Genomic DNA, 14,804 nt, shown 5'->3' on the forward strand with positions numbered 1-14,804 from the left:
CAATCTTTCGCCGGTGGAGAGAAAGAGCGAAAGGCGAGGAGGGAAAAAGAGGGAGCGAACTCCCTCCCGAGGAACGGGGAATAAACAAGTTTGCCTGTCGACGGAATACATATTCTTCCAACCCTGTAAAACCTTCGGTGTGGAAATAAATCACTGAACGCGCGGCGTCAGTCGGGTTGATCGCGTTGATAGCGTGCCACGTGCATTTAGAGTACCTCATATTTCTCTATCGCCGCATCGGCTTCGTTGTACGTACCACGCACACTGTCCGTATACCCTTGCCTTGTATAATATACTCCTTTTTCTTGTTGCCGTTTTTGTTTCTCCTTCTCCTCGTTGCTCCCTTCGAATGTAATTGAGCCAGACATATCGCCTTTCGAGGTTACACACCGACCGTGCGCCTAATCCAACCCAACCCAACCCAACCAGACCCGAGCTATCTAATCTGTAACATACTCTCGGAGCGCGGAGTGGAGGAACCGGGAAAATGACGCGATGCTGCGACTTCGTTTCCATCCTTTTGCCAATCCTCAATTAGTCGATCGTATCGAAAAGCGGAGGGTGTACGGTATATACGAGAATCTGGATTGTTGGTCGTGCGTATGCGTCGGAAGTGTCTCGGAATCTCAAGGACTTCCGTCGGTTTCGATGCAGGTATAGGATAGTAGTAATTACGGTCTGCCGTATTAATTGAAACCCCCTCGTGTCGAGATCTTTAACTGACTTTATAGTTTCTGGGAATTATCGAGGTGCGGGAAAATACGGCAGCGAATCCCTTAGAGCGCTCGAAGGGGGAGAATCCGCGGGACTATGCAAATGAAGAAGGGGGAGGCCGGAAATGGTATTTAGCATTTAAGTGCTGTATGTTTCCGGTGAGCCACTTTCGAGGCTCGTATCCTAGGCCGCGGCGTATCTTCGTCTCGAGAACGATCGCCGCGTTGCTTCGCGTATCGGTACCGGATCGCGGCCGAAACGCTTCGAAAGTCCCAGAAAGGCTCTTGGCCGTGACGTCGAAGTCCGCGCGACTGCTTCGGGAGTCCAGGGATCTTACGGAGGAGGATGGAGGAGGGTGGTGGAGGAGGAGGGCGAATTCGCGCCGAGCCGAGGTGAAGAAAATCTGTGTCGTTGGTCGTTCGACGAATGGGTTGTTACGAGCATCTCGCGTTACCGGGTTGAGTTGAGAGCCTCTACGACGGCATTCCACCGGCCTGTAGTCCGCCGGTGTTTCCGAGCCACGGCATCGCAGCTTCCCTCCTTGGTCCACGCGCGAGCCGGTACGCCGAGCCTCGACGTACGACGTGAACGCAGACACCGATGATCGTCTATAAAGCGGCGAGCGAGCGAACCTCTTTTCTTTTCTCCTTTTCCATCTCCATTTCCATTTTTTTTCGTATTCTCTACCAACGAGTACCTATCGCGTCAATGTTTTCACTTGTTTTCCTTCTAATTTATACATCGCGAACGATTTGAATTCAGCATCGACTACTAGTTTTATAATAATATGTGAAGCTCACTGCGGCAGTACAGGTAGGTACTGTTCCTGACAGTCTGTTCAACCCCTACCTTTTTTTTTCTTTTTTTTCTTTTTTTTCTCTTTCTCTTAACCTCAGCTGGGTGGGGAAACCTGACCGTGTTTATTCATCGTGTTTTCAGTTCGTATATTCGGAATCGGTGATCTTGAAATCCTCCAGGTACTCATTCTCATGCAAATTGGCCAAAGTTTGGTGTAATCGGCATTCTTGACACGGGCAATTATTTCTTCGCCGGTATTAAAGGGTTTAAATACGCGATGGACGATGAAAAGAACATTCTAGGCCGGTGAGACGGAAGACTGCTGCAGCTGATTGTTGTCATGTTATTAAAACGTTCCGGATGCTGACAAATGAAATGAATTCTCAGACGTTGGTGACTTTTGACGATGTTACCAACGGAAGCGATCGTTCAAACGCTGAACAAAGTATTGATGTTCGAATCGTCGAAGAATTAAATTCACGCTTATTCGTTACACTCTCAATTTCAATCAGTTCGTGCCATGCTGCAACCAGAGTTGGAACTCGCGGAGCTGTGATTGCGAAGCTGCGCCCGCTTAATGGTTTACGGCGAACATGCCGTTGGATACCTACCTACGTATAACACATACCTACGCTTTCGCGGTAAATAACGAGTGCCTGTCCCGCTTCTGTAGGAAATCTTTGCAAACTGGTGCAGTTCGCTTTGCCCTGGCGTTGCTGCACGGCAGCGTTATACGGAGTTACTATTACTTACGCTAGTGCCTTTGTAAATCACAACCGCAATGGCAAATTTATACAGTGGTACCTGGTTTCAGGTGGAGCGGCGTTTGTCAATTTTTTTTTTCTCTCAATCTTCGCTCCAGCCTTCTTCTCGCATGAGTTGAATCGCGGTGGACGACGTCTTCCTGCACCGTAGCATGATATCTCTTCACAATACAACACACCGTGTGTATTTGTAAACCACATCTCTAGACGCTTAGATCTGCCGGCAAAAAGTCAGGGATAACTCGCGATGAGAGAGGGATGTCTTTCGTTGAATGGAAAGAAACGATACAGCAGGTACAATTTCTCCATTCCGTATCGTTCCGGCGTGTGTATCGCATTCGAAACGCTAGCTGGGCAAATTTAATCGATGCATGATTGTACGTGAGTTGAATTCGTTGATTTTTCTTTTCACAGGCAAGGTGAACCACCGAAATATTATTATGTATTTTTCAAACGTGTGTCCGGCTGACGTCAGCTGTTAATATTGAATATTACATTAATAGATTAGTTGGCTTCGCAGTTACAGGAGACACCCGCATACTTCGGTCTTGAATAATATTATATAATCGCGTAGGTAGAGACGCGTATAACTTCTATCAAGCCACGTGTCAGTTTTTATTTTGAAACGGTCGTAAGTTCGTTATTTCGAGGAATTACAAACTTCGGTGTGATTTGTCACGGTAATCGAAGCCATAAAAGTATCCATTTATCGATTCATTCGTTTACTTACTTAGCGATGGAATTTTTTTTATCCCTTGCACATTTTATTCTTACTCTGCCGATCGGTGTAATCAAACGTACCTAGGGATAAGAGGTAGAATAAAACTCGTCAAAGTTAGAAAAAATTTTTGCCCGGTGTCGGTTGATGAATACTCAGCAATTTGTTGACTTTTCGAAGTTTTTGTCCAAGTTCTTCGTTGTTGTCTAAGGTGTTTCGCCTCCGGGGTATTTGTAAGAAGATGTGAAACGAAAGAAAATCCGAACGTATATATTATAGACGAAACGAAAAATTTCATGCAAAGTTTTCTTTCCTCGTATCAGGTTTGCGAGCAAATGAATCAGCGCAGGATTCACAGCTACGGCTCATCATCGCCGTCGCCGTTGTTCGCGTCTTTCGACGTATCCATCTATGTATGTACGTATGTACGTATGTACAACGCGTAATACGCACCCGTTTCGAACCTCCGGTCTACCGCCTCTTGTAGGGGAACCAGAATTTCCAGTTTTTATTAGCTGGCCCGAGAGAACGGTTCTACCGGAATGACATCTCGGCTCGACAATGAAGACCTTTCGGACCTCCCTTGAGAAGAAAGAGACAACTTTGTTCTTCGTTAAAACCCTAGCAACTTCAAGCCGTTCGTTTGCTCGCTTTTTTCGGGTTTATTTGGATGTTCCTATACGACAAGTACTACCGTGCCATTCCGTTTTTTTGCTTTTTATTTTTTTATCAGTTACGTAAATGTCCTAATGTTTTAGTTGCAAAAGTTTTCGTAACCGAAATGGACTCTCTTCTTACGTATCTCCGCATCTCTCATGTCCCAAACGTAAGATAGGTAGATAAGAGCAACGATACGTTCAGTTGAACAATATAAACTGGCAAATTTCAACCGGTTTATCCACCTGGTGGATCGATACGTTCTACTTTCCGCTAATCGATTTCTGAATCACCATTCATAGCGCTGGACCAGACGACGCGGACATGCATATTCGTCGATTTTGCGAAATTGCCAATCGGGACCGCATCGCCAATTTGGCAACAGTAGGTAACTTAAATTATGCCCCAAGACGGGGGCCGCCGAGTCAGCGATAGCTGGTATTTGTTAACCCGATGAAACACGGATAGAGTCAAACGACCCGACGAAGGTAGTCGAAAGCGTCGTTATCTCTGCTGATTCAGATTAGGCGGCTCTCTCTTTCTTCCGCGCTGCCTTCGTTCGTTCCGTTTCCTCGTTCCCAACCACCTCGAGCTTCGTCGCGGGTCGAATGCGGGTCGCGGCGATTCGCCAAGGACTAACATCCTTCCGGCCAACGCTAATGAGGACGAATCGCTAATGAGGGCGCGGGGGCTGTTCGGCGAAAGCCGGATATAACCTTGTGCGAAACTTTCCGCGAACTTGTCGACGAGACAAACTCTTCTTCTATGATGCTGAATTTGTTCAGACCGTCCCACGAGCCGCGATCCGCACTCTCCTGAATTAATTGTCGCGGTTAGCGAATGTTGAGTGTCCTTGAAGAATCGCCCTTGCACCACGACGGGCTTACCTGCGAACTTTGAAACCGTGTACTTCGGTATACGTAGGTAGCTCGCGTTAGGTGTAGTATTGAAATTGGCCAGAGGTCAAGAATCCAGGAGGCGAGGGAGGCGGCTGCGGCGTGAGATACGCCATCAATATTAATGAGGCGACTGTCTCAACTTCCAACTCCTCGGCAAACTGGTCTCCCATCGTTGAACTCGCGGAAAGATCTAGTATCATTCAATTAAGTTTTATTCCACGCGGGTCGGGAGGGAACTCTACTGACGAGGGAAAACAAGTCATCAATTTTTATTTTTGTGTCGGGTTGTTTTCGCCTTGCGGAAATAGGGGAAAGAAAATGTATTAATCATGGAGATGTGGATGTAGGATAGTGTTTTACGTGTCGCTGAGCGTGGGAATGTTTTTTTCCAAAGAATTTTCAATTGCTAAATATACACGAATACATTTCCATACACAATATAAATGTGTAAAAATTGAGATCTACTACTTCTTTGCGAGTGTTGAATTTCTTGCAAAAAATAACAACAAGCCGTGTGAATATGTAATTGTGAATAAATCGAAATTGAATAATAATGACGCAGGTCTATCACGCATCGCGTATAGAGAGTTAGATATGCACGTAACAACGTACGACATAAATAAAGATGTGTACGCAGTGTATTGGAATGTACGTTTTATCGGTCTATAAATCTTTGCAACCGGGTGGCGGCATTCGCTCTGCCGCAGGGCTTCGCAATAGAAGTGATGGAATTCACGACGGAATAGAATCCGTTTGTTATTAGCACGTTCGCATAACTGAAATTCAACGTTGCGTATTTCTCGACACGAACGCGCTTTGCCTGTAACACACGCACGCACACACCCACACACACACACACACGCGCGTATCCTCTTGTGCCGGTACAGCTTCAACGATACGTATACGTGTACGTGTAACCACAGTGTAGGAAACTCGCGCGCGGCCAGATATTTATGACCCAGGGAAGAGGGCGTCGTGCTTTTCTGCCGCGTTCGCAAACTCATCGTTTTCCAACCAGATCGGGTTGTCGCGATAAGCCCCCGTAACCCCGCGCTCTCCGTTTTTCGGTTTTGCCCTTTATTCGGTACAGTCACGTAATATTTTACAACGGTAGTGTATATATAATACAATGTATACGTTACACTCATATTGCGGTCACGATTTTGTCTCATTTTGCATGGGGACTCTGGGAAACGGAATCATGAATATATAATTAGAGGTAAATCTGTTTCAGGGGTGGTGCGGTTTATTATTATACTTATTATACGTTTATGTATAGACTTTGCTTCTGCATGCGGATATTGCCGGATTTTCTATAGAATAATACGCAGTTGCTGTGGGTGGTTCGAACGATGCGATAAAGTACAAGACTTTTAGTTTGCTGGCTTTCTCTCCCCCCTAACCGACCGTCAAGCGCGGTTTTATGTTTTCAACTTTTCGGCACTCTCGGGCTGACTTTCCCCATCGAGATTCCATTTCATTCGGTTCGGCTTGATTCGATTTTTACGATTGATTTACGACGCCGATAATTTATTGCCTTCCTAATCCCCCCGTATTTTTCCACCTTCCGCACTCTTACGAATTCGAATTAAAAATAATTTTCAATCTGATCGCGTATCGCGATATTTATTTGGCGGCTCTACCGGCATCGTTATTGTCTACCAGGGTGGCAACAGACCGGGAAAACCGGGGATAGTCAGGGAATTTCGTCTATCGGAAAAAAGTTAGGGAAAATTTAGGAAATTATGATGGACCATAGGAAAAAACGTACTTATTCTATAAATCGTTCTCAAACTTCAAATAATTGTCGCAAGTTCAGTTGAGCTAACTTTCGAAAATGGTATTGTTCAATTTCTAATTATTTGTATGAAACGAATGAATGATAAGTGTTTTTTAGATTCAAATTTATGTATTTAAGGTGCACAAGTTCTGGGGCTTTTGGTAATTAAATCTGCCCACCATTACCCAAGTTTCGTGGTAAAACGTCGCGGAATTATGAATTTTTTTACGGGAAAAGTCAGGGAATATTATTTGAGTATGTGTCGAAATAATTTGAAAACGATTAGGGTACCTCTCTCTCATCTCGTTCCGCGTCCGTATCTTGGGGGGGGGGGTAATCGCGTGCTGAATATAAAAATCCATGCAGGCTGGCTCGTTGCGTGCGAGAAAAAGAATAATAAGAGAGAAATAAGAGTGAAAGAGGAATTAAGCAAGAGAACGAAAAAGGGATAAAAAGACGTGGCGAACGGTGGCCGGCCGGTTGGTCGAAGGAGGATGTACGCAGGGAGTTATGTTTGCTTGCCTGGTGAACATCGCCAAGCTGGCTGCCATGGTATTAAACTTATCCGTATTTTAATGCTCGCCGCTGCACGCGTGTCTCTGTGTTACATGCGTGAACGGAGCACAGGTATGGGTGAGATACGTATGCAAGAGATCCAATTTACTCTCCGCGGGCGCGAGGAGGAGGACGAGGAGGTGGACCAGAGCGACCAGGGCCAATTTCCTCTTCGTCATCGTTGCCAATTACCCACGCTACGCGCGACAAACTTCTGCACGTCTTTTTTATATCTGCTCTTACTCTTTTTTTTTCTTTTTTCTTTTTTCTTCTTTATTCTTTTTTTTATTCAACTTTATACAGCTACGAGTTTCAATAATTTTATCGTCTCGTGACACTAACTACGGGGGACAAGGACAATTAACTAACGAACGAGTCACGAAATGACGAGGCCTCGTTCTTTTTTCCTTCCTCATCTTATCCGCGTTGTAAATATAATAGGTCGTATTTTTGTGTATAACCAATTATATCCTCGCGATACTTACTCCCATCTTCAGGATTTATTGATCTGCTTATAATCCTGCTCTGACCTCCTTATTTATTTATTTATTTATTTTTTTCTCTTTTATTATTTTCTTTTCTCCCCCAACGAACAGGGCAGAATTGAATTACAATTTGCCTCCATTGCACCGCTGCAGCTTCAACTCTGGATCAGAGTAAATAATGCGAAAGTTCCACACACTCGGGAAAGGAGACAACGGATAGCACGAGCGTAGCTCGCCGCACGAATCGTGCAAAATTGAAACAGGAAAGAAACGAATTTGATTTGTGAATCGAAAAAGCCGGCAGGCAAGAAGGTGAGCAGTTGGCTGGCTCGGTTGCCGGAGAGATGAGAAAAGGGAATTAACCACACGGTTTTGTGTCCCGCGGTTAACCCCTTTCTCTTCCTCCCCTATGACTCAAAACCCCGGAATCCCCCGTCGCGGTTTCATCGGCTGAGTTCATACGCTACTTTGACCACCAAAGGCTTTAATTGTATTATCCCGGGGCATCGAACTTCCTGGCCGCTGTGAAATTATTTCGGTTTAACGTTCAATTATATTGTCCGTCGCAAAGTTTCGGAGAAATTTCAAGTGTACTTCAAACTTGTATGTTTCTTGTTGTTGTTGATGTTTTATTCTTTTTTTTTTTATTTTTTCAGTTACCGACACGTTAAACCGCAGGTGTATTGCATTAATGAAATTGTTGAGAAAGAGAGAAAGGGGCGGGGGAAGGGGAGGGATTCGTTTTTAACGAAGTATACTTACATCGTGGCAGAAGGAATGTTACAGATCTACATCGATCAGCATGTTGTAGTCTCTGTACGGCTCGATTTAATCGTGAGATCGGATTCCGTCGACATTTCATTTGCATCAATGCCGTACCGTGCTCTTTTTCTTGGGATATTATTCATAGTTATTTCTCATGGATCGTAACTGGTTTCTCATAATAACTTTATTTCACGCCGTGGTTATAATATGCGACGAATGCACAAGAATTCTGTTCACGAGATATGGAGGAGAGGGTGACGAGGAGCGGGGAGAAAAAGCGTCACCACTTCGTTGAAAATGAATTTAATTAACTCGAGCTCGAGTTTGAAATTGAAATTCCGATTCCTCTTTGGAAGTACCTACATTCAAAAGTGAGATTGAACCGAGGATGACGACTCGGTAATTTCGGTGTTTTCACGGTTGACGGTACATTGTAACTTCCCAATAGCGGGCACCTTCGGGACTAAAAATGTTGTCCGTTATTGAGGAGTGTCCGCCATTCGGGACAATATCAACGCGTAAAACGTGCTGTTGGAGATTTTTAGACTGTCCGTTATAAAGAGATGCTCGTTAAGAGAAGTTTCCATGTACATACATTACTTACGAACTGTATTTGAACGAACCGGCCATTTCGATCCAAGATAGAATCGGCTGTGTGCAATCTGCCGAAATCTCTTTACTCGAAATCGTTGTGACAACTGGACGACTCTACTCGCAGCGGTACAGGCGCACCGTTTACTTTAGCATCTTGCATTAGGAATCTCGGTTCCCGATCCGCAGGCCTTACGTCAGTGTCGAGGAGGAGGAGGCAGAGCGGCATAATGGTGAACTGGTGAACACGGGCACTTTGTCCGAGGAGAATGACGCGGAGCTGAATAATGGCAACGATAATACGACTCGTAAGTCGTAAGTCATGCTCGAGCGACGAACGACTATGCAATTGCCTGTACGATAGGTACCCAACGTAGGTACGTATACGTGCGGTACCGTACAACATGTACCAAGGCATGCCTATCTCATTATACGCCGGAGCCAAGACGTCGTCTTGTATCGCTCCGCATTGCACTCGCTTCAACTCCTCTATAACTTATTTATGCCTCGGTACATACGCCGTGACCACGCGTGCATCTGCCCCTCGACGCATTCACGCACGTGCTCTGCGGTAAATTCATCCGAATTATCCAGTTTCTGGCCCGTTACTTGCGCACAGGCACTCGCAGGTATGCAAGTTGCAAACGCTCTCGACTTGGGAAATTTGCCGCGGAGCGGAGGAGATTGGACGATGATCGACGCTTGGAACGTGGACCGTGATCTCCGAGCAGACGGATATAATTGCATAATTTAAGGTCCCCGGGACGTACGACAAGAGACTTAAACTCTGCTGAGGTGGGTTGCTTCTACCTTGGTTAGACGTGCATCGCGCCAGTCACGGTGAACATTAACCTCCGTTATAAATGGGAATCGTAAAGTTTTTCCTTTTCTCCTCTTCTCCTCTTCTCCTCTTGTTCTCTTGTTCTCTCCCTTTCGAGGTAGATGTACTTGGGAACGAAATCACAGGAAAATCGCGGTTCCGTTCTAACGCTACTTTTGTATCAGGAAAGGTGGAGTTCATTTCGTTAATCTTGACGTACGTGCAGCGTATTCGCGAAATATTTTGGAATCGATGAGTGATTAACCCCTCGGTTGAAACTAACAATTGATACCCTTGATATTTATCATGAACAATAAATATCACTGCATCAAGTACTTCGTGTGTGGGTACGTATTTATCTTTTGTTACCCACGTTTCCTTGTGATTTTTTCACGAGTGCAATTTCGGGCATGCGACCAAGCACCGCCTCGAATTTCTTTCGAACCAGCTTATAGGTGCAGCAGCGCACACGCGACCCGACGTTAGCACAACCTAGAGCATAAATTTCGTTAACGACGCGCGAGCAGTCCCTGCCAGCTTGCCTATTAGCCACACTAGCTGCGGTGTTTAGTTTCGTCGTGTTTCGCAGAATCTATACATACGTGATGCGCGCAGGGTGTCTATGCGATTTCACTTCTTCGCAGAATACAGAAGCAAATGATTCTGGAGAAAGATTTTTTTCCTCAATTCTTTATCTTCACGGCGGCGGAGTCCTGATGACGCGCTTTTATAGGTTCAGCGAAACGACCCGCGCGGTGAGAGAGAGACGGAGGATGGTGAGGGATAGTGGAAGTTGAAGAGGAGTCGGTAATCGTCGCGATCGGGCGGACAATGCGACACGAGATCGGGGTATGGCTCGCTAATAAAACGCAGACCACTTCCCGGTGAAACGGGTCGCGTCGCATTCGGTCGACTGGTGAATGCATCGAGAAGTTATAGCCTCATAAATCCTCCGACCGGGCCAGGCCAGGGAGTGCGGTGGACAAAAAGAAGAGGGAATAAACCGTCTGCGGGAAAAGAGGAAGAAGCGGGGAGGATGGATGGATAAGTATTCATCCTCGCTCGGTATAATTCGCGGCCGTTGCAGATTAATTCGACCTCGATTTTTCCTCATACATTATTTCGTCCCACGTTCGTAAATCAATCAAACATTCATTCGCCCGTTCATTCTCTCTCTCTCTGTCTCTCTTTCGTTGTTATGCGGCAAATGACGTCGAGCATATCGATTGTGCTCACGCCTGCCGACTGGACGGTTCTGTCGACCTGGACTCACTCGAGCAATGCGTTATGTGTATTTACCCACGCTTCGCTAACACGTCGGGAGCGTGCTGTAATTTGCGGTCTAGGTACTTATGATCAATTTTCAGATGCATTTTGCCGCACACTCTCGGATTCCTATGGGAGAAAGTACGCGACGGTGTAGCGTATCTTCGGACAAGGCTTAAATATGTAACACGGTCGACGACGGATCCCTGCAGCGTATAGCAAACGATATTTACCGCACTGCCGAAGTTCCGCATTCATGTTTTACATTGATGAAGTTTTGAATTAACCCTTTGAAGCATACGTTTTTCCTCGCAGTCAAATTCCGTCGAAACTGGGTATATGAAGTTTCTTGAGGTCACTGATTTCAAAAACGGTGCTAGATCTGAGTAAATTTAAAAATTCAAAGTTGCGGATCTGGTATGAGCGAATAGGATCTTTTTTTTTCTTATTCTCAATCTGCCATCTTGAATTTTGAAATTCTGACGTAGGATTCGCTTTCGGCCACACCGAAAATCCCCGAGTAAGAAATAAAGAACGTTGCGTGTACTTCGAGTTACCGCTTGTCCCAGAATGCAGACAAAGTATCGGTCTTTATAGAATCGTTCCCGCAGGAAAAAGTATGAGAGTATACGAGATCCGCGGGCAATTAAGCATCGGGGGTCCCCTCCGCCCGAGCGAGAAACTATAATTAGCGATAATTTATAGTCGGCAGAAATGACTTCAAGGTTAAATCAATAATCCCACCATCGCATTCAGGCCATTGTTAATTTATATGATCAATTAAAGCCATCACCGCTAACCTCCATTCCAGTTACAGTTTATCAAGAATTACGAGATACGATTACACTGTCTACATCGCGTGGCTCGTCGAGTTCTGACGTACCTGCTACTTTTCTGCATCTCGGACGGCGGTCGTGCGCTTTCGACAAGTTATCACGTCTCATTATTTCTCCTACGTTGATTTAGCAAATTGGTCGTATTATCGCCGTCTGGCTGCTTTGAAAATATCGTTGCCATCCATCGCAATGAACCTTCGTCTCGGCTTTCTGGTATAAAACTACGTGTTAGTGATTTTTCTGCTTGTCGAGTTTCCACGGAACGTCTCCGTAGCCGGATGTTCGAACGTAACCGGCAGCGATAAGCTGTATCTTATTTGGAAATTGATGAATCAGAAGATGCGCGTTATCATTATACTTGTTTTCCATCCAGCCGTTACGCGCTTTACTGATTACAGGGTCAAACTCACATCAATACCCTACCATGCGATGTATTGATCTGCCTTGCGGTAGAATTACAGTTAACGAACCAATCGCTTAACACACGCGTCGCATGTACGCCCACGAACAGTAATTATTCACTCTTTGTTCTCGTTTTACTTGTCCGGAGGATCGTCGTTCCAATTCGTTATCATCATAACGTACGAACTCGGTGCTCCCTCGGTACGGAAGAGTCTCAAGATTGAATGTGATCTGGTTTTTAACGAGCGTAATCGAGAATCAGGTCCGTCGCATAGCTGTGTGTATAATTAAAGCGCGACGACTTTCACCGTCAACGCATTTATAATAATACTCTTGCACTTTGGATTCAATATACTTTTTTCGCTGCGAATCAGGTCAAGATGAGTAGGCGGGCACCGTATACCGTGTGAGATTGAGAACTACTGGTTTGGAGAACAACTTTGATGTATGGTGCGGTAATGACGGAAAGAAGGAGGGCACGTAGGTCGTAAAGATGGTAAAGATTGTCAGCGTCGTCGGTCTCAGGGTTCCTTTTCTTTACTCCCCTATTATAGATGATTTCGATGTCCGGATGGATGTAGAGGTACATATATTATATACCTAACGTATAATACGTTACATCCGATGCTCGACTCTCGGACCGGAGAGAAAGGCTGAAACGCCGCGGATGATCGAGGAGTTGAGTTTGAGTGGCTGGTATATTAGTTTGAGAGTAAAAAATTAGAACGGAGCGCTCGAAATAATTCAGAGCCAATCGACGATGAACGGATTCGCGTGCCACTTTCCTTTGCCCCCTCATGTATTATTCTTGATTAATAGAGGGACTCTGCCAGGTAGTTACGGCCGCAGTCCGACGACGAATGTTGGCGACGACACCCACCCCTAACCTAAATATCTGAGGACATAATTGATGTCACTTTTGTTTAACGCGATTAAAAACTAATACGACCAATGAGAAGCTGAATTTACGTATATGTATAAGGGTCGCGCGTATCCGACAGTTACTGCTATTATTAGGTCGCCATTATTGAGCTTGAAAATACCGAGAGGCTCGGCTCTTGGATTAATTTCACATTGTTTTCACTAGCCAGAGCTGAAATCTTAATTCCTGATTGTTTTTTCAGGTTGCTACGCGACCTTGGTGCCCGGACCAGGGCAAAACCAGGGAGATGACAAAGCTCTGCAACCATAAGAGGAAATTGCTGCTCCCCGTTGCCGCCGCGAGTCCCGTCGCCTCCTCGACCGTCTCCTGCGTCCCGGCGCCTCCAGCCTCGCCGTCGCCTACCTCATCCGACAAGTCCAAAAAAGGTGAGACGCATCTTGCATCACTTATGGTATCTCATACTACTTTTACACGTGCCGATATTCACCCGCAGCTTTTCTGCCAGCTGCATCACGAAAATTAATCATTACAGCACACTCTTTATCGGACATCGTATGCATAGGATAAATCGGCACACTGCACATTTGGCTAGCGTATAAATTTTTGTTTTTTATATTCCAATGTGAAGAAAATGGCGACAGTTCCGAATCATGAAACGTCATCACGAAATTACAGGTTGGACCACCTTGACGAACTATTGAAAGGAATGAACCACTTTTTCGTACAGCTTCGATTTTCGTACTACGAATCATATCCGTATACTTGAATGTCTTAATTGCGGAAGGGGAAGGGGAGGGGGGTCGGGGGGCCCGTTGCAATTCGATCACGCAAAAGAATCCGTACGGTAAAAGGGAAGATTAAAAAACATCCGAAACCTGGGATCTGACGATGCGTATCTAAGTAGATCCACCGTCGCGATTCGTCCCCTACTTGGCGATTTAGTGAAAAATTTCATGAAACGAGGCGGATCTTTGAAGGTTACGGTGCGTCCCCGTACCGTGTACGTGCAATCCAAATCTCACTTTCATCGAATTTCGCATCGAAAATTTAAAAAGAGCAATAATAAAGAGAAGGAGTGAGAACTTTGCTTACAAAGGGAATTCTCGAGCGTATTTAATTGAACGTGGAACATTATTTTTACTCCAGGGCAAACAGGCTCCGCTTGTCGATGGGATGCGAAAGAAATGAAAAATGAATAAAAGGTATGAAAACCGTCGAGTCCATAATCGGAGTGTAATATAAAAATTCTCCCGAGCAGTGCCCCTAGATTACAAGACCGTACAATACATCATCCGGTGAATGTGTAAAAGAATAAATTTATTTCCCTCTGCTTCATGTATGTATGCATACATACATAAGTGTACCCACAATGTTGTTGGATGAAATATCGTATCTACTTGAATATACAGATGCCCAAACATATATAAACTATATACCTCCCGTATGTATGTATCTTTTACGCGGAATAAAATAATAATGTGAAATTCTTCTTATCGTTCGGTTACGTACCACCCTCCAGACATCAATACCAGATAGACTTTACAATCGGCGTCGTCGTTTTCCGCGTGACTCAGGCATATGAGCTATGTCCTTTTGTATACATGAAAGTTGGATTTTTCAACTACCGAGGGCTTTTCAACCTGGCTCAGACTCCCCCTCGACTGCAAGGGCACAGTATAGCTCTAATACGACTGTGAACCCGCGTTCTCATCTTTCAATGGGAAAATTCTCCTCTCGCAAACCCGAAACTGTGGGTAAATTGTCTGTACATACGTACGTATACCTATGTAAAAACTTTTGGGATTGATTCGGGCGAGCGGATCTCGCGAGTTGTCGCGGCCAAGCGTATATTAGGAAAGTTTTCTCCGGAC

General features: G+C 45.1%; 1 protein-coding gene across 1 annotated transcript in view; it reads left to right on the forward strand.

The window, feature by feature from the left end:
* The window catches only part of LOC124296722 (uncharacterized), a 131,590-nt gene that overhangs the window by 96,265 nt on the left and 20,521 nt on the right, over window positions 1–14,804 (forward strand). The window contains exon 4 of the mRNA XM_046747018.1: window positions 13,175–13,358. Within this exon, the coding sequence (XP_046602974.1) occupies window positions 13,175–13,358 (184 nt within the window). The remainder of the gene's footprint in view (window positions 1–13,174; window positions 13,359–14,804) is intronic.

The sequence above is a fragment of the Neodiprion virginianus genome, chromosome 1 (genome assembly GCF_021901495.1).
Source record: "Neodiprion virginianus isolate iyNeoVirg1 chromosome 1, iyNeoVirg1.1, whole genome shotgun sequence".
In the NCBI taxonomy this organism is placed as follows: Eukaryota; Metazoa; Arthropoda; class Insecta; order Hymenoptera; family Diprionidae; genus Neodiprion; species Neodiprion virginianus.